At 31.8% G+C, this 20,321-nt stretch overlaps 1 protein-coding gene across 3 annotated transcripts in view; it reads right to left on the reverse strand.

Annotated features, from left to right (window-relative positions):
- Positions 1 to 8,869: 8,869 nt before the first annotated feature.
- LOC142320840 (F-box/WD repeat-containing protein 9-like) overlaps positions 8,870 to 20,321 on the reverse strand; it is a 29,291-nt gene continuing 17,839 nt past the window's right edge. For all 3 annotated transcript variants that reach the window (XM_075358817.1, XM_075358819.1, XM_075358818.1), the window contains 4 exons: positions 19,205 to 19,293; positions 12,761 to 12,883; positions 9,561 to 9,725; positions 8,870 to 9,264 (listed from right to left, as the gene is read on the reverse strand). In XM_075358817.1, coding sequence (XP_075214932.1) covers positions 9,181 to 9,264; positions 9,561 to 9,725; positions 12,761 to 12,883; positions 19,205 to 19,293 — 461 coding nt within the window. In that variant the 3' untranslated portion in view covers positions 8,870 to 9,180. The remainder of the gene's footprint in view (positions 9,265 to 9,560; positions 9,726 to 12,760; positions 12,884 to 19,204; positions 19,294 to 20,321) is intronic.

Below are 20,321 nucleotides of genomic sequence, written 5' to 3' on the forward strand. Positions count from 1 at the left end.
AAACTGTAATTATGTTATAAATTTAGTAACAAATTTTTGGACTTGATTTTGGTAGTATGTAATGACAAATTATATAAATTACACCAGTCTGCATTATTATTTGATAAATCAGATAAACATGAAAAAGGAAATCTCTGATGTGAACTGATTTGAACGTAAAAATAGTAATTATGCCTTAGATTTCTATTTAGAACATACAAATAAAAAGTCTGAAGTAATTCAGATAAGTCAAAAACATTATTAATTATTTAATAAGTAAACAATAAGTTTATTCTATCCATTGATGAACTTAAAGTGAAAATTTTAAATAAATTTGAAATATCACAATAATTTTTATTAAAGTAATAAATAGGCGTTCCTAATTTATACAGTGAGTATCTGGGAAAAAAAGATGAGGCTTTTCAATTAATTTAATTTGAGTAGAAAGCTTAGGTCTCCAAATTCTGAAAAACTGAGGAGTGTGTTAAAACCAGTAAATATACATAAGTAAAGATTTCTAAAAGAATCTTTATTCTTAAAATTTTTTGTTATGATATCATATCACCATATCAAATTATCTAAATTTTGTTTATTTGAGACATGTTTCTATTTACCACATATATTTGGTACTAAATTTATGGGTAATATGCACTGTAAAAGCATAATTATGTAATTAAATATATATTATAATATATTACTTACTGATGACCAATTTGTTTTCAGAAATAGCACGGGAATGAGGGACTGTTATTTTAGGATTGTGGATTATCACTGAAAAGACATTAAAAAGACAAAATTAGCTTTCATAGATACTGAAAATAAAAACATTTGACAAAGTGAATTGAGATTGCTTTTTAAGATTCTGAAGGTGGCAGGTGTGAAATATAAGGGCAGAAGAGTGATACATAGTTTGTATCACTCTTAGTATCTCTTATCACTATAGTAGTAGTGATAAGGTGTAAAAAACATCAAGAAGAGGCCGGCAGTGTATGACAGGGCTGTACATAATCACCTTATTTGTTTAATGGTTGCATACAGAAAGGACTGAATGAGGTAAGAGAAAGGTTGGAGGAAGGGGGAGGAGTAAAGATGCAAAGAGAAAAAGTAGATATGGATAAATTTTCTGATATAACAGTATTGGCAGAGAATGAGCAAGATCTAATGGCAATATGAGAAGAGATGGAATTCAAGCTCAGTACAGGATACAATGGCAGGTCACCAAAGTAAACAAGCAGGTCCTATTGGTAGACTGCTGAGATTGGTAGGCTAAGACGATTTATCATGAATGTCTGGCAGACTACAGAGAACTCCATACCTATTGACAGGATGAGCTCAAAAGGACTAGGCAGGATCTGAAGTACGAGATCTACAGGACCAAATACCAAAAGTGGGGGGAACCCTGCAATGTCCTCAATAAGGATATCTGAGGAGACAGCTACAAAATTGTTACTGAAAAAATTTGGTAAGTGTCTTCCCATACCATACTCGACATGGCCACTCTATTGAGTTATGTGAGGTTCTCTTTCCTAGATGCGATGAGACAAACCGCTAGGAAATAGCTGTTATGACATCCCACTTATCATCACCAAAGAGTTTGTGATTGTAATAGCAAATGTGGAAAAGCCCACGCATGGACGGCGTGCTGTGGGAGGCAGTCGAGCTTGTTGTAAATCTCACTCAGTGGTGCACGGTTGATGCATTCAACTATGCCATCAACCGGGAATGGTTCCCAGACTCCTGGTAGTCTGGCCAAATTGAGCTCTTCGGTAAGGAGGGGGAAACAAGTCAGCGAACCAGCATCCTTTGGGCCAATCTGCTTGCTCAATTACCTGAATAAACTTTTTGAGAGGGTGCTGGTTAACAGGCTCAACCAAGAGGTGAAGGCAACTGGCATTGTAGCGACCTCAATTTGGCTTCTGTAAGGGCAGATGCCATACCTACACTCATGACTAACATCCAGGAGGCCAGATCGGGCTCAAGGCATATTTGATGCCAGCGGTGATCCTGTGATGTAAAAAAAGCATTCAACAATGTATCGTGGGGCACAATATTCGGGTACTGAAGAGTTATGTCGTCAGTCCATACCTAAGGAGGATAATCCAGCGTTTCCTCTCCAAAGATCAGCAATGGGTACTGAGAGAGAGAGAGATACAGATCAGAATGAATTGTAGCATTCCAAAGAGTTCAGTGTTGGAGCCAACACTGTGGAATATCACATGTCGAAATCCTGTTTGTCGCGCTTCCCATTGGGGCAGCCCTTACCGGGTCTGCCGACGACTTGGCACTTGTGGTGACATCGAAGTTGGATTGGGCAGTAATGAACACTGGGAACAAAGTGATAAATATTATTGTTTTGCGCCTGCAGGAGATCAGGCTTCAGCTTTCGCCAGAGAAGACCCAAGTGGTTGCAGTATTGGGTAGGCTTGGTCCTGATTTCATTTAGGGTTGGCACCACAGTAGTTTACTCTACCCCTACAGTGAAATATCTCAGGGTGTGGATAGACAAGAATGCCATGTTCCAGAGGTACGTAACAGAAGTGTCGATCAAAGCCGAAAAAACAGCTGCCGAGATTAGTCAGATAATGGCCAACATTGGCCATTATCTATTGGGGGTCCTCGCATATCAAATTGGAGGGTCTTGTCTCAGGTGGTGTTCTTGAAAGTACTGTACAGAGCCCCTGTCTGGTCCTTCATGCTGCAGAGCAGGAGAACCCGTGCAATTCTTAGTCGGGTGCACAGGGCTGTCTCGTTTTGGATATGCTGCGGCTTTAGGACCATCTCAGACAATGCCGCCGGCATAGTGACCAGACTTGCACCCCTGGATCTTGACATTCAGAAATGAGAGGAGATGTACGGATGTATAGGGGAGTGAGTATGGCGAAGGCATTGCTTGTCCGCAGGTGGCAGGAGAGACGGGATCTGTCAAAGACATATGGACCTGCAGACTAATCCCGGACCTCCAGAGATGGCTGTTCCAAAAAATGGAGAACTAGGATACGAGCTGACCCAGTTCCTTACTGGTCACGGATGTTTCAAAACATATTTGTGCACAGAGGAGGACACCGTGGAACAAACGATGCTTGTTAGCAATTGGTACCTGAAGCATAGAAAGCATGCAGGATAAAACTTACCCCAGAGAACATCATTAGGACTATGCTACAGACCAAATGATCGTGGCTATGATGCTGGTTAAGATATTCAAACCAAATTAAAGGAAAATGTCCAGGGGTGAATAACTACCTCCAAGTCTACCTTGGGGCAGGTCTCTAGCCCCAAGAGGGTCGAAGTTAAAAAAAAACTCAGAATACTGGTAAGTTTAAGGTGTGGGGCCAGCAATGGAGGCACAGATGGAGACAAGACACATGGGTACTGCAATAATATCATAAGGAGGCCCGGCATCCCATGTTGTAGAGAGGGAGGGGTTTTAGTAGGTGCAAGGGAGAGTCCCACACTACCATGGGGTAAGAGACCACATGGTGCCTATAAAACATATCATTCAAGTAAATAAAAAAGTGGTACTGTGGGAAAAGTGGTACTGGCCAATATTATATATATTTTTGACAAGACTGTAGTCAATGATGGATAACCAGCAAGCTAATTAGTCAAAATAAAGGTGAATAATTACCCATGTGACTTTTAGAGTTTAACGTTAACGTACCTGAAACAAAACAATTTCTTAGGTGAGGTGGGATGTCCAAGGATTCATTTAGCAAAGCCATTGGAAGGAATTCGATATGATACAAAGGAACAATAACTAGTGAAGTATCAAAGCCAAAGACATCAGATGGCGTGCTGTTCATCAAAACATAGAACACACTGCTCAAGTGTAATGTGATCCTATGTGCTGAGTAATTTCACCTTACCACAAAAAATAAATAAAATGGCATTGTAGTTTTTACAATAAAAGTAGTTGAACTCAGTAATTGTAATTTTTTTTTATGAATTTTTATGTACTGTTCAAATGTTATATGTAATTTTTTACATATTCATGATTTAAATTATGATTATAATTATTTATGTAATTATTATGACATTTAAAAATAAATAAAAAATGTTTAGAGTGAAAAAAGAATGATTTTATAAATTTGTTGTTGATCTCTAAATGACATTAAAAAACATTCTTTCATACCACTGTCCTCATTTGAGGACAGAGGTTTTTCTCCCTTAGGAAACTGAAATTTCAAAATTTCTTTCACCAAGTGTCTAAGTAGTGTATAAGGTATAACAGTTGTGAAATTCAAGCAATTCTACAAGAATTTTAGTTTTATAACTTAAAAAACATGGTTTAGTAATTATAAAATGACAGTAATATAAAGAACTATAATGCAATAAAAGTATAAATAATGATTTTATATGTAAATAAAACAATAAAGCAACAGAAAATATTATTATTACAGAAAGCAGCTGTATTAAATAAATTCTATAGTTAAAATGCACTAAGAAGTCTCTGTCCTGCAATTTTTTTTTGTTATAATCTTGTAATTTGTCAGAGCATTTTAAACATTTTTTATCAGTAAAATAACCTTTTTGCAGCACATCTGTAATTTATTGACATGAAGCTTCACTACTTGTTTGCTAAACTAATCAAAAGGTTGTTTCAATTGATGAGTTCAAAAAACCCATAACTGATATCTAAAGACAAATAAATATGTCAAGATCTGATAAATCAGTTACTGGATATAAATTAATTTTTCTGAAGTATTTTAATATTAAAAATATTCTATATCATATGTGAATATGTTCTACGAAAATTAATTATGTTTCACTTTTATGTTACTCTTAAAGAGAGTAACATATTTTAATCACGGTAATCATTTTAAACCCCATTTATAACAATGCAAGTTATAATGTCCATGTTACTTTGAAAGTAACACGGACATTCAGTAAATTAAATAATAAAAAATAGCACTGCTTCTGGAAGTACACATCTGGTGCCTACACAGTTCATCTGAAATAATTTTTAAAAAAACACTATTTATTTTGTACTTTTAATTATTGTTATAAGGAGTCAGTTAACTAACTTATTTCCTGAATAAGTTTGACAATTTCCCTTAAAAATTATCATTCCCTACAAACACAACCATTAATGTAGTCAAATAATTGTAAAGATAAAATTTTTCTTAAATAATTACTATTTTTCATATTAATAAAATTAAAAAAAAATATCATATAATGTTAATTTTCACCATATAATATAATGTAATATATTAATGTGGGACTGCTTCTAAGTACTTTTACATATTGCATCAATAGCTTTATAATCTGTCACATAGAGATAAACTGATTTCTTTTAGTGGTTTGTTTATTATTGGTGATTATCTTTAAAATACAATAAATATATATATATGAATCAGAAGATATTAATCTCAAATTAGAAAACATATTGTGAATTAAAACAAATATCAAATATAACGACTTCTAAACTATCAGCTCCACAGTAGTAATAAGCACAACAAATAACACCTATGATAATGTGAATTAAATTTTAGAAAGTTAATATTAAGTTTTACTGATAACACCAGTTTTAATCCTACTAAAAAGTAATAACAGTGCATTATTATTATCACTAACTGATTGCAATAAGTTATTGAGTGAACAATTAATTTTATAATTAAGAATTTATAAAATTAATTTCTAATACTGACAAATTTTATTGTTTCTTCAATTTTTAGTATTTTTGCAGAGATTTCATATCAGAATGTAATTTTTTAATATGATTTAAGTAAAATTATAGTTTAAAATATTACAATTATTAAGAGTTATATTTACCATCTGAATTACAGACTAAAATTTTTATACACACACCTCATAATTTTAAATTAATTTTTTAATTACATCATATAAAACACTGCGATGATGAAGCATAAATCTCTGCAAACATACTAAGCAACGAAAAAATAACAAAAGCAGCAAGCACAAAGAAATTAATTCTATAAATAATCATATTCCGCTACTAGGATACAATTTCCTACACTAAATCAATAGGAATTTTACTTTTTATTAATGTTTACCTACACTGTAGTTGAATCATTAATTCTAAGGTAAAACTCTTCTCTAGGAGCAGGTATTTTAATGTAGAAATACAACAGTTCAAAAGACTGTATATAAAAAAATTAATCTAACATGTTAAAGACTAAATATAGTTTATTTTCAAGATTTTCTTAGAACTCTTTAATGGTATAGATAATTTCTTCTTATTCCATTAGAAATGCACACTCAACTTTACTGATTTATGTACTTGGCTTTAAACATCAACTGACATGCCATCAGCTCAATTAAGGAAGTTAAGGGAAGTCTACTACAAGTCAATTAGATCATTAATTTAATAATAGTAAATTATGTTACGGTTAATAATTGTCTCAAAAAATTGCTAGACTTAAGTCAAAGTTCTTCAAATATCACAGCACTTTGTTTCTAGGCAAGATAGTAAATCACTGTCATCGTACTCCTGTAGGTATTTCCTCCTCAAGTTGATCGTTCCCTTTCTCTACTACACATGTTTCCTTATTCTTTATGTTTTCTTCCTTGGACAGGAACAATGGGAATTATTTCCACCACTGTCCTGGCTCCACCTTCAGCGATATACAGGTGCCTCTTACTGCTGATTCAGGTTTCCGTGCTTAGGGTCACGGTGTAATTTTGTCTGTGGGACAGTCCAAGGGTTAAATGATAAGCCAAAGCTGACAGCTGAAGTGTCTATTGAGTAAAAACCAAGCCTCTTACTCCTAAAAATGTAAAGTCTAATCGTGGTGTTTCATCATCACATATTCTTGTTTATAATCTTCAACACATATACTTAATGCTTGCTACTTTCACAAATAATGAAATCTTGAAAAGTAATACTGAAGATTTCTGTACTAACTAGTATTGAATACTAAGAGTTACATATATGTAACTCTTGTTTTAGAAGAGCATTCTTAAAATATCTTGATATATTTTAATCACAAAAAATTAAAAATGTAATTAAAACAATAAAACTTTTTAAGCATAATAAATTAAATAAAAATGACTAATAGAAATATCCAATATCAGATAAAAGGCACTAGAACAGAATACCCTGTGGTTCTAAAGAAAAGGAAAAGAAACAAGCATCATTAAGAACCATAGAGCAATAGGATAGTGGCATTATAATTAGTAATAACTATAATACTGCTGTTTTCCATTATTTCAAACTGACTTTTAAGTCACAGAAACAACTAGACCCAGAAGTTTCAAAACAACAGTTTTAACAGTTACAAAAATAAATTGTAATTACTCTGAATTTTAACACCTTCACATTTAGCATTAAAAATAAATAGGTGATTTAAGTACTCCACGATCAACACTTAACATTGTTTTTTAACAACCAGAATTCATATCTGTAGTAAATTAAAAAAAATGTTGCCTTAGATCTTTGCCTCTACCTAAAAACCACGTTAATGAGTAAAAATAAATCTATAAAACTACTTGTAAAATAGTCATAAAACTACTAGTAAAAATAAATATATAAAAACTGAAACAATAGTTTCAATTTATACCAAAGTTTTAGAGGGGCAAGTTTTAGTGTAACAGATTCATGTTACACTACACGCCTGAAAAATTGGGACTTTTCAAATTTTCATGATCGAGTTAATATATTTTTAGTAATCTTATCCATTAAAAAAAACATATAAACTAAAGAAAAGTTTATAAAGAGTAACATGTTCTTTTGGAATGCATTTGTTACAGCAAAAAGTGAGAATCAATTATTATTACTATTTTTACTTATTTATTTTTTTTAATAAAAGAGGTAAGAACTAATATCTTAAAATAATATATCATTATAATATAGTTTTATACTAAAATAAATCACGTCGATGAGAATTTCAGTTCCATTAAAAAAAAAGTGATTCATTCCTTGCAAATCTTTTCATAAAATGAGTTCTTAAAAAAGTAAATGTAACTGAAAATTAATTGTAAATGGTTAAGTGACAGCAATGGAGGATCACTATACATTTGAAAGGCCAGCAAAGGTTACTTTGTGGTGAAGAGTAGAGGAAAAAAGTTTTTGAAAAAAGAATTCTAAGAGAGAATAGTTTAAAATGGCAACCACTGACATCTTAGTCAAAGATGTTGGTTGATTGGTCTAAACATAAAAGTGAATTTCCTTTCCTTTATTTTTCTGTAGCTGAAGTTAAATCGATTTCAAGAAGTTAAGTATTTTAAACTTTGTATCAAAATATAAAGAGATATTTGTAAAATTAATTAGCTTATCTGAATTAAGTAGTTTAAATACACATTATAAAATTAAGTAAAATATAAATTGTTCAGCCAGATTAAGAAAAAATAATTTTCTAATATGATTTATAGGCAATTCATAAAAATAAATAAAAAATGTAAGAAATTTAATTTATTTTAAGAAACACTATTAACAAGTTTCATCATTGCAATAGCTCAAATATTGGCATTAGGGATTAGTAAACTGAGAGCAGCATCCTAAAATTGATAAGTGAGAAAAAAGGATAAATTACCAACAGCCACAACGATGTTTAATAAATTAGTTATTATTGATCAATAATCAAAAAGCAATGAAAAGTCCAGTTTCATTGCATGTTGTTAGCATTTATTAATAGATAATAGTTGATGTCATCTAAAATTATAAATAAGAAAATTAGAATAAGTGATTTCATCAACTGATTGATTGATTAGTATGATACTTTGAAGAACGTAACTGTACTGTCTTAGAACACCAAAGTACTATTATTATAATTGAAGGTTACAGAAAGATCTTAATGAAGTAAAAAAATAACTGCTCTATTCTAGACCTGGGAATATTAAAACTTGTGTTATATATATATATATATATATATATATATATATATATATATATATATATATAATAATATATATGTATAAAGTTAATGAACTTAAAAAATGCAATGAAATAATATTTCTAATGTTAGATATTAATTACTTTAAAAAATAATCAGGTAAACCTGTATTTTATTTTTAGATAGTTTAGACTTCACTGAAAGATTAAAGAATGCAGAACAAGTTGGCAAAACTTGTTCATCGAAAGATATATATCTTTGCTAGAGTAATCACTTGAAAATATGCTGTGAAATTGAAATTGTAAGTCTAGTTGTTTTGTACATTTGTTTGGATAAATTTAATATTGTATCTTAAATCAACATCCAACTGCTATTGAGTAGTTGTATTACAATTATCCGAGTGCCATTACAATTAACAAAATGCATCTTCAGTTTGCCATACTTCAATAGAGTTGTCAGTACAGCCGATTGCCAAAACTGGACTGCAGTAATCTATCTGTAAATAAAAATTTTTTAAAAATTACATTCATCTTTAATTTATGTATAGATTTAATGTAACATATTTACATAAGATCATGCAGCATTAATAAAGTTTCATACTATCTCTTTCTTTACATTACTATTGTACAAATTAATGGAATCGATTAAGGATTCTGTAAACCATCATATTTCTAATCACGGCTTCTAATTTTTCTGACAATAACAATCATGTAAGAATGAATTTAAACTGAAACTTTCATCAAACATATTTTCAAAAATTTCAGGAAAAGATAGACAAATAATATTACTTACTGTAGCTACTTCTCCAGTTCTTTCATTCAGTTCTGAAATTAATTCAGGAGGTTGAGTAGGAGCATATATTTTAACAGATTTATCAGTAGAACCAACCATTATACATCCAGTACCATGCCACACAGATGTTAACTTATGATGAGGTTTAGCATCGAGGTGAAAGTACTGAAATTAACAAAGCCAATATTATTAATGTTGTGAAACCGATAAAAAATGTTTCAGGAATAGAAAGAGGTAAACAATTTCTGGCTTCAGTATTATACAAGCACCATCTCAAAATGTAATTTGATCGGTTAAAATTAATAAATAGGAAAATATTTATTTTACGTATAACTAATCTAAACACCTGCATTACTTCACATAGGTATCAACATTCAGATGGTCACCGTTTTGTAACATCAGCTTTTGCAGAGCTTCATTTCATTAATCCCATAATTAATCTCCTCAATGATTTCAAAATATTGACCAGCTCGCAGATTTTCATTTAAGTGAAAAGTTGGTAAACCTCTGAGGACCAAGTCTGGGCTACAGGGAGGTCGGTTGAAAATAACTTACTTGAACTGCTGAAGTAAAGCCTTTCTATAGAAAGATTGAAAATTGAAATGCTTCAGCATAGTACAGGGCGTTCCTTTTGTGAGCAGCCCATACTATTTTTTTTTTTTTTTTGGGTAGACTGGCAAAGCGTCTTCATTCAATGGAAAGGCTTCAGGAGTTTAGTAGGTCTACAGAGATATTTTGAGATTTGGAGTCAGCTTTACTCCACTGTGCAATAACTAACAGACAATTTCCTACCATCTGCACATATCTACGATCATTAGTTTTTCCATGTTTATTCAAAGTAGTTGTTTAGTACTATCAGCAACATTTGCAACGAGTGTAACTTGCACAAATCAAGAGCTGCAGTGAAAATTTGAGTCAAGCTTGATAGAAATTTTACTGAATTACACAACATGATTTAAGAGGCTTAGGGAGAGGACTCGCTGTGCTGGACACAGTGCTACAGATGGTTCAGGTGTCTTAAAAGCGGCAGAGAATCAAATTAAGTCATCGCTCGTTCAGGAAGGACATCAACAGAAATGTTCCACATCACCTTATTGATCAATTTTGTGAGATAAAATTGATGTTTAACAGTTCGCAAGATAGTAGAAGAGACTCTGATTTTGGTGACTTCATATCACAGAAATATAACTGAAAAATTACGAACTCAACATGTCACTGCCAAGTTCATTCCAAAACTCTTGACTCAAGAGCAAGAAGACTATTGAACAGTAATTTGTTTTTAATGTTTTTTTAGTAAGCATTTAGTTTTTTTTTTTTTTAGAAAACTTTATAGAGGACATATAATAAGATTATAGATTACCAATAGCTACTTAACATCCACCACACTGTATTGCAACCTACTTATTTTTAGCAGCCGATCAAAAGTCTGATTCTGATTTTACCATAAATTAATTCAGGATAAAAAAACAAAATTCATATATGTTATCATTAAGATTTATATTTAATTATTGATACAAATAATTTGCCATTATTGATAATAATTTTACTTCTTTATGCCTATAAGCAGGTAAAGTGCATGTTTCATATAACTACTACTACACCTGGAATATTTCAGAAAGCTATATTCAGAAATACATGAAAATTAACAACAAAATGCTACATTCATTTTACAAATAAAACTATATTTTATTCCTGTAAAATACAAACTTAACTCATATTGAGGACTTCGCACTTTGAACAAGTGTCTGAATATCTACGTTACACACATTAGTGATGTCCACTATAAAACTTGATTACCTTCTGCAAACAGGCAACTTTTTTATCAAAAGGTATGTTATTTTGCAATTTTTTAAGGATTACTATTTACTGCCTTTTTTTTAATTAGAAAAATAGGCTATTCTTCTATTGCAGAAGATCAAATACAATCTCTGATGTACAATGTTTACAGTCATTACGGAAACCAAACGTAAAATTAGACTGATACTGATAGTCAAATGACAAATAATTGTACAATTCTGTACCTTGCTGAAAACTAATAACAAGCTTTTTAAGTGTACAGCGTTCACAACACATGTACTCTTCCACTGTGATTGTGTTATAAAAAAAAAATGTGTGTGAGATGTCATTATAGTTAACTGCCGATGTGATACCATGTAATCTATTTAATATTTTTGTACATTTGATTATTCTTTATGATTATCCTTAAAACGTTCTATATTGTTTAATTCATTTTTTGAAATTATTAATCTTTTATTGGATTTATTTTAGCATTTACTTTTCCTTCATAGAATAATATCGACATAGAAAGACAAGACTGCTTCAGATCGATTGATATTTCTAATAAGATTTTGGTTAAATTATTAATGCTATATAAATAGTTTATAGTAAATATTTCCAAAGTTATAAGAATGGATTGTTATGGTTTTAAAATATGATCTGAACTAGGTGAAAATATTGTCCTTGTTTTGTTACAACGGTCTACACGGATTTAGTTTTAATAAAACAAAGTACGGACTCAATTACGATTTTAGATATTTTTGACTATGTTATTAGTTCTTTTTGATCTATTTGGCTTGTTCCTAACTAGTTAATATTTAGAACTCTTTAATTTTAGATTTCCTAAATCTAATCTAATCTAATCTAATTTGGTAGAAAAAATTGTTAAAACATAGCCAATCTATATTAATTCTACAGAATACATTTTTATACAATTACATTCATTATTAGTTAGTATTGAATGATTCAGTTTAGCAAAGGAAGTAGCCCTAGTCACTAAATCATTACATTTAGTCTGTTAATCCTCACAGCAGATGCCAGTTCACTATAGCTGCCAAAAGTAATATCGGAAGAGTTCAGACTATCATACGCAGTAAACATCTGTTGACTGACTGCATAGATTCATATACATTACAGATATATATATATACGTTTTGTTTTTTCATTTTTTTACAGTTAAACTAATAAAGCAGGCAGTAAAAGTCATCACTGTGGTGAGGTAAGGGACATTAGATGTTTTATCAAAAACTAAGCTATGTCCTTCCTTCTGTAAAATAACACCTGGGAATGCTGAGCACAAAAGAAAAAATTTAAATATTGTGAATAACTTTATTAGTATTTTGCTACATTCTTATGCTATTTGAAAAAAAAGAAACTAAAAAGCAATAATACACAGTCAATAAAAACAAAATTAATACACTTACACCACGCTTCTTGAATACACCATTGTTGATACTAATGATATGTAAATAACTTTGATTATCACCGATGTATAATAAATTATTATTGTAATACATACTCATAGGAAATGACTTATTACAGCTCACCTGTAGACAAAAATTTACAAAAAAAGAATAAAAATAAGTACACAATTTTTTTTATCAACGTATAAAATAAAAAGTAAATAAGAAAATATGGGCCCTCATCTAATCCCCACCCATGTGCTGCACACACAGAGATGAATCTTACGTGATGTGACACCTTGATTTCAAGATAGCATGTAGAACATATTTATATGAAATTCTGCACAACATAAAACACTGTTCATCACTATCAAAAGTGAAAAGCAGAAGGGTCCCTTTAAAGTCGATCAAAAACTGTACATATACAATACTCATCCCTTTTCTTTCAAAGAACATATAATTTTATGGAGCATTACTGTCAATGAAAAATGGTAATATACAACTGTTCTGAGCCAAAATTGTAATATATGAGCCAAAAGCCCAATTCATAGAGTGGAAACATGCTGTCACCCGCTGTCAAAATTTTGAAATGTCAATCAGCTCTGAAAAATCGCAAAATCCTTATACTGAATTTCAGTCTATATAATGTAATCACCTACAAATAATGCTATCACCTACAATAGTGTGCAAATTAATCAGAACATAGGAAAGTTTTAATTTATGTCTGTAATGTAGCTACACTGCTTGACCACAGCCATTCTTTAAGTTCTGTCTACTGTGAGGTTATTGCTTTTTTTTTTTGGTTATTTAGCATCATACCACCGGGTTGGTCTAATGGTGAATGTGTCTTCCCAAATCAGCTGATTTGGAAGCCGAGAGTTCCAGCGTTCAAGTCCTAGTAAAGCCAGTTATTTTTACACGGATTTGAATGCTAGATCGTGGATACCGGTGTTCTTTGGTGGTTGGGTTTAAATTAACCACACATCTCAGGATTGGTCAAACTGAGAATGTACAAGACTACACTTCATTTACACTCATACATATCATCCTCATTCATCCTCTGAAGTATTATCTAAACGGTAGTTACCGGAGGCTAAACAGGAAAAAGAAAGAAAGAGGTTATTTAGCATCATGTTATAAATAGTGTTTTGTGAAAGTTTATTTTATTTTTATTACAAAATCCTAGTTTTGTATTCTTTGTTCAACGTGTTTGGAATATATAGTAATGGATATAACTCCAGAAAGTGTTCAAAAATTGTTTATTTTTCTGAGCATAACATTTTGACACAACAAATAGCTTCTGAGTGTGGCATCGGACTAGGGTCAGTGAATGATATTTTACAACACTTTAAAGAAACTGGTTTCTTTTCACCTCAAAGGAATGGTAAATGTGGCTGTAAAAGAAAAACTACTCCAAAACAGGATCAGTTATTAGTGAGAAAAGGTAATCTTGATCTAAAATTATCTTCCGTGGAGTTAAATTGAGAATAAGTATCCAGTGGAACAGGTTTACACATAGTAACTGTTGGATGCAAACCTCTTGCAGCCTCTGGACAGAAAAAAGCTTGTCGGTCAGCAAAAAAGCAGCTTTTAACACCAGGAATGTGTAAAACAAAAGAATGTTGTGGGCCAAACCGCATGCAAACTGGACCAAATATTGTTGGCCAAATATTGCATGAAGACTGGAAAAATATTGTTGGAAAAATATTGTTTTCCGACTAGTCACATTTTTATTTTACATACCTTAGAAAAGTATCAAATCAAAATATATCACTGGTTTATATCCAACATCAGTAAAACATTAAAATTAAAATAAGCCCAACTGTGTTGAAGAGTAGTCAAAAATTTCTCTTTCTTAAATATGCAAATAAAGTAAAAATAAATTTTAAAAATATAGGAGTTTGAAAGCTTATTTTCTGATTTTTTCCTGTTACTTCCCTATACTATGTGTGAATATAATGTTACATAATCTACTACACATATTTCTTTAAAGACTAATACTGCAATAAAGAAAAAAATATTACTTTGAAAATAGGATAAATGCGAGTATTATAAAAGGTAAATCCTGAGTATAATCAGGAAAGAAAATTTTGCATCAGTATAGTTTAACAACATATGTGAGTACAGAAAGTAAGTACCCTTTCCATACATGGCCATCAGATTGCTGTGATCATCACCCCATAAATACACATACATTGTTATTCCTTGTTTATTAGCTCACCATACCTGCTCATACAGGCAATGCAGTGTGTTTCCAATTTGAGCAATTAAAATATTTGAGATAACTAAAGGACCCACAGATTATGAAGTAACGTCTGTTATGTGGTTTTTAAATACAAGAATTGTGAAAACTGCTGAAATTTATCTGCAAATTAATGATGTTTATGGAAAAACATAATGAGTAAAATAGAATGTTGAGAAAGTGAATCAGACAACTTATCATCCTAACTAACAACAGAAGAGCACCCATTCTGAACATCACTGTGCATTTCTTCTTAATTAAATCCCTTTTAACATCAGTCTGATCACACTGGCATGATGTTTAAAGTAATATATTGAATAAGCTGAAACCAAATTATAATGCATATAATAAATTACGTTATAAAAGTAGTCCATGGTGCTTTATTCAACAACAAAATGCTATAATTATCTTACTATTGTAGGTAAAGATTTTGTATATTTTATACCTAAATTCTCAAGATTATTACTTTTCATTTGACATTAAATTAAGATCGGTGAGAGAAAGGTGCTGTATTCAACCAAAATATTCTCAAATTCAGAAATGGGAGAGATGGTATAATGAGACAAGGTCTTCAAAAACAATTCTAAGTAACTTTCAACCAAAGCAAAGAAGAATAATATTGCCTGATGTGGAAAGCATTAAAAAGTTGTATATAAAATCCCATGAGATAGGAATGTCTCTGAGAATCTATGAACCGGGCTGAAAGAAAAAGAAGGTATTTATATAGAATTAAAAGTAAATGTATTTAACAAGTCTAGCATGAATTAATAAATTATACATATACTAATATCTTCAGAATAGTATCCAAATGGTTACAATTTATTACATTATTACAAGGTACATTTGGTGTAATCAATTTTACTCAAAAACCTCCAGTTCATGATTAATTAAAGATTATATCCCGAATCAATGCTGGCAATGGTTATTTAAAGAGTACCTGCTTACCAGATGAGACAACTGAAACAAATGTAACACTCATTTAAAGGGTTAGAGAATCCCAGGATTCACCCTAAATATGTAACGGTTTACCAGTGAGAACTTAGGCTGTGTGTATTAAGTTAGAATTTAAAACAAATAAATTCTGACCTCAGTAAAATTTGACTTTATATTATGGAAAGCAATTGTTAATTTATTTCAAGCACACAAAAATAGAGAGAAAAATCATACAACATAAACTGCTGATTTTAATAATACAATAATTTTATGTAAAACCCTTCCTTGAATATTTTAACTTAAACAAGTTAAACATATAAAGGAGTTTAAAGAACTAACTCAGAAAAAAAAGCTAAAGATGTTTATGTATACAAATATATGATCTTTAATCTGTATTCTAACAATACAATGGACACTTTGGTTTATAACTGTATAAACCAGTGATTTCTAAACCGTGTGCCGCAGCGCCCCAGGGAGCCACACCCTCTTCAAAAGGGCGCCATGAAATATTGTGAAAGCTTCATAATTAATTGAAGCAAGACATCTATGTTTGGCCTAAATAAACAAAAAACAATGTCAGAAGCTAAAAATACCTAGATTTTTTTGTGTGGTTTGTTTTTACTTGATCCTATATAAAAGTAAAGTCGCCGGTGCAAAATATTCTAGCAAAGGCGAGCCGGCAATGCTGCACCTTCTCAATCGTGCCGTATGATCGCACTAGACACGTCGAGGTGTGTAGACCCTTTGTGACAGATTTGGACTGTTCTGGAAGATCTTGCAGAAAGCATATAAGCAAGCATTGCTAGCTCGATTCAGTCAGTCGGTTTATAATTTAAGTCTATTGAAATTACACTCAGCACTTCATATAAATAAACAATGATATAAATTAATTCATGTAATATAGTTAGTGTTGTATTACTTCTCGTTTCTTCTCTTTGATAAATAGTTTTGTGATTTTTTGCTCTTGTATCTTTAATGATGGACCGATTTTTGAACAGTAATAAACGTAATAGTGCAGATAAAGAAAGTATGTCTTCAACCAGCGGCATGACTGTGAAGAAATGAAAATATTGTAAATACGATGATGGTTACTTAGAGTTTGGTTTTACATCAACAGAAATTAATGGTGAAAAGAGACCACGATGTGTATCGTGTATGAAAGTTTTGGCAATGGAGTGTATGCTTCCAAGTAAACTGAAGAGCAATTTAGAAGCTAATCACCACAGCACGGTTGGCAAACCTGTGATATTTTTGCCAAGAAGTTAAAAGAACTGAAACAAGAAAAAAATACATTTTTTAAGACTGCATCAATACCAAACAACATTTTGCTACCATCTTACAAGGTGGGGCTTACAGAATCGCAAAATGTATGGAGCCTCACACCATCGCGGAAGAATTTATTCTACCAGCTGCTGTAGATGTGATGAACATCTTGGTTGGTAAGTCTGCTGAAAAGCTGCTTTTAAAAATGCCTTAACACAATTAGTCAGAGAATGAAACATATGGCAGAGGATATCAACAATCAATTAATTGAAAAAATTGAAGGAGTGGAATTTGGAATGCAGCTAGATGAGGCTATGGATGATAATAATAAGGATGCTCATTTTTTATGTTATGGTGTATAAATGGTAATAATATTAAAGAAGATCTTCTGCTTTGTAAAAATGTCATTGAAGGAGTGAAGGCTCAGGACCTGTTCAAGATTCCTGATATATTCATATCTGAAAATAATTTGAATTGGCCTAGTGGCGTTGTTATCTGTACTGATCGAGCTCGCTCCATGTCTGGCTGCCATGGAGGATTACAGGCACTTAGTCGAAATGCACCAAATGCACTGTGGACCCATTGCATTATTTATAGGGAAGCGCTTTGTCAAAGCATCCGAGTCCTGCACTGAATCAGGTTAGAATGTGTGGTGAATGTGGTAAATTTTATAAACTCTCGTCCATTAAAAGCAAGGTTTTTTAAAAAACTGTGTGAGGATATGGGTGCCTAACGTTCGTCTTTGTTGTACTATAGCAGTGCACGATGGCTGTCTCATGGTAAAGTTTTATTATGTACCTTTGAATTACTGCAAGAAATTTTTATTTTCCTTGAAGAGGAAGGATACAAAGATGCAGAAGATTTTACTGATGTTGATTTTTTAATAAAACTGACATATTTATGCGACATTTTTTTGAAAAAATGAGATTCCCTTAATCTCTCTCTGCAGGGGAAAAACATGCACCTTTTGAAGTCAATGGAAAAATATCAACTTTTATAAAAAAAAAAATCAAACTATGAAGAAGAAAATTGAATACAAATGCAGAGAAAGATTTTTTTTTAATGTTGCAACAATTTTTGGCATCAAATGAACTTGATCTCTCAAGATATAAAAACCATGTTTGAAGGGCACTCAATAAAGCTAATTATCTGGTTTGAGAAATACTTTCAAAATGAAAAGTTTGATAGATTTGCATGGATTCAAGATCCATTTAATACTAGTGCTCCATCTGAATTTACTTCTGCGGAAGAAGAGAATCTTACCAAGTTATCTTGTGACAACAGTTTGAAAGCAAAATTTGGCAGCATGGAATTAACAGAATTTTGGATTTCAATAAAAGATGAATATCTCCTTCTAAGTGACAAGGCTCAGTAAATTTTAATTCTATTTTTGACGTTGTATTTTTGTGAAGCTGAGTCTTCGGCGGTCGCTATAATAAAAAGCAAGTATAGAACAAAAATCAACGTTGAAAAGGAAAATGAGAGTAGCCATGTCCAGTTTAATTCCACGATTTGAAAAAATGAACAGTGATTTGCAGGTTCATCCATCACATTAATTTAATGTTAATAAAGTAATAAAAAAAGTTAAATAATAAAGATACACAAATTTTATTTATTTTTATCACTTACGAGTAGTCATACTTTTACTAAGTTTAATTGAAAAAGGGCGCTGAAACTCGGAAATGTTTGGGAACCACTTGTATAAACATTTTTTGTAATAATAAAAGTTTGCTTAATAGCAAAAAAAAACTATTCATTACTTAATTATAAAATTTTTTTTTTAAATTTGTTTAGGATTATTCTTTATAATTAATGACATCCACAGAAAATGAAAAACAAAAGCTCTCCTGAACTACAGTGATTAAAATCAAAGGCCTGCCTAAATAAACACACAGAGCTGAAACCCGACATAAAGTAATTAAGCAATGGATATTTTCTGAATGTGAGGCAAAATCAGCCAACTTTCCTCCTGCTTAAAAATTATATATTGCTAAGTTAATAAATTTCAGAAAATAATAAATACTAACAGTTATGTTATTAGTCACAGGTTTATAAGTACGAAGATCCCAGACAGCAATAGTTCTGTCTTCACTTGCAGAAACTAGATAGTTATCACCTAAAAAAAAAAAAAACAATCATATAATAACAGTAATTATTAATTTTAACAGAAACAACTTCACTTATTTTCATTTGATTCATTAGTCAAAGAGGTGAAAAATTTAGAAAATGGATAAATATTAATAATGTGGTTAGAAATTCCACTAAGGCTGTTTCTCAACCTGTGGGGTGCGCCCCTAAGGGAGCGTAATAACACTAAATGGGGGCACAAGCATATGAAAAAAAAATTAAAAAATGTATAATTTACTGAAAGGAAAGCAAAAAAAACATATATTCTGACATAATAAATAATATAATACACATTCACACTGATACAGTTATAAATAGAATGGGTATTGGTACTGCACAACAATTACTTAACAATTAACTTATTAACACTAAATTAAAAACAAATTTTTTAATTATTAGTGACTCCCTTGGGCCTGTTTTGCAAAGCAAAGCTTTTTGAAGGAAGGTTTAATATTAGAAATAGACACTCCAAGTTCTTTTTCTATATTTAGCTGAGATCTAAATTGTGTCTTCGAAGCAACCACCGCAGAAAAGCAGAAAACCTGGTTTCACAAAGGTAGGATGTTGAAAGTGGTAATAATATACGAAATGGATCCCAAACCCACTCATAACTTGCCACCAAGTTGTCATCATCCCAACCCCGTAGGAGAAAACACCCGCCTAGTGACGTTCTGGTCGCCCCCCCTCACACACCATTAAAACTAAGTTGTCATCATCTCGATTCCCCCCCGAGGGGAGAAGATCCCACCTCGTAGCGTGTCCGGTCGCTACACCACCCCCTCCGTTCCTAGCCAGTAGTGGCTTTAACGGAAGACATCTTCTCGCCCTCAAACTGATTGTGCCACACAGCTTTCAGTCTAGGCCCCGCTGAGATGCCACCGATGCAGATGCCCCGAGGGACATCTACATCGGTAAAGATTCACCCAGAGATAGATTTATGTGTTTATGCCTTCAGAATGAAGACAACGGACACCTGCAGCTACCACGTCGCCCTCAAGAACTAAGCTAGGAAACCTA

The sequence above is a fragment of the Lycorma delicatula genome, chromosome 3 (assembly GCF_047948215.1).
Source record: "Lycorma delicatula isolate Av1 chromosome 3, ASM4794821v1, whole genome shotgun sequence".
Lineage (NCBI taxonomy): Eukaryota > Metazoa > Arthropoda > Insecta > Hemiptera > Fulgoridae > Lycorma > Lycorma delicatula.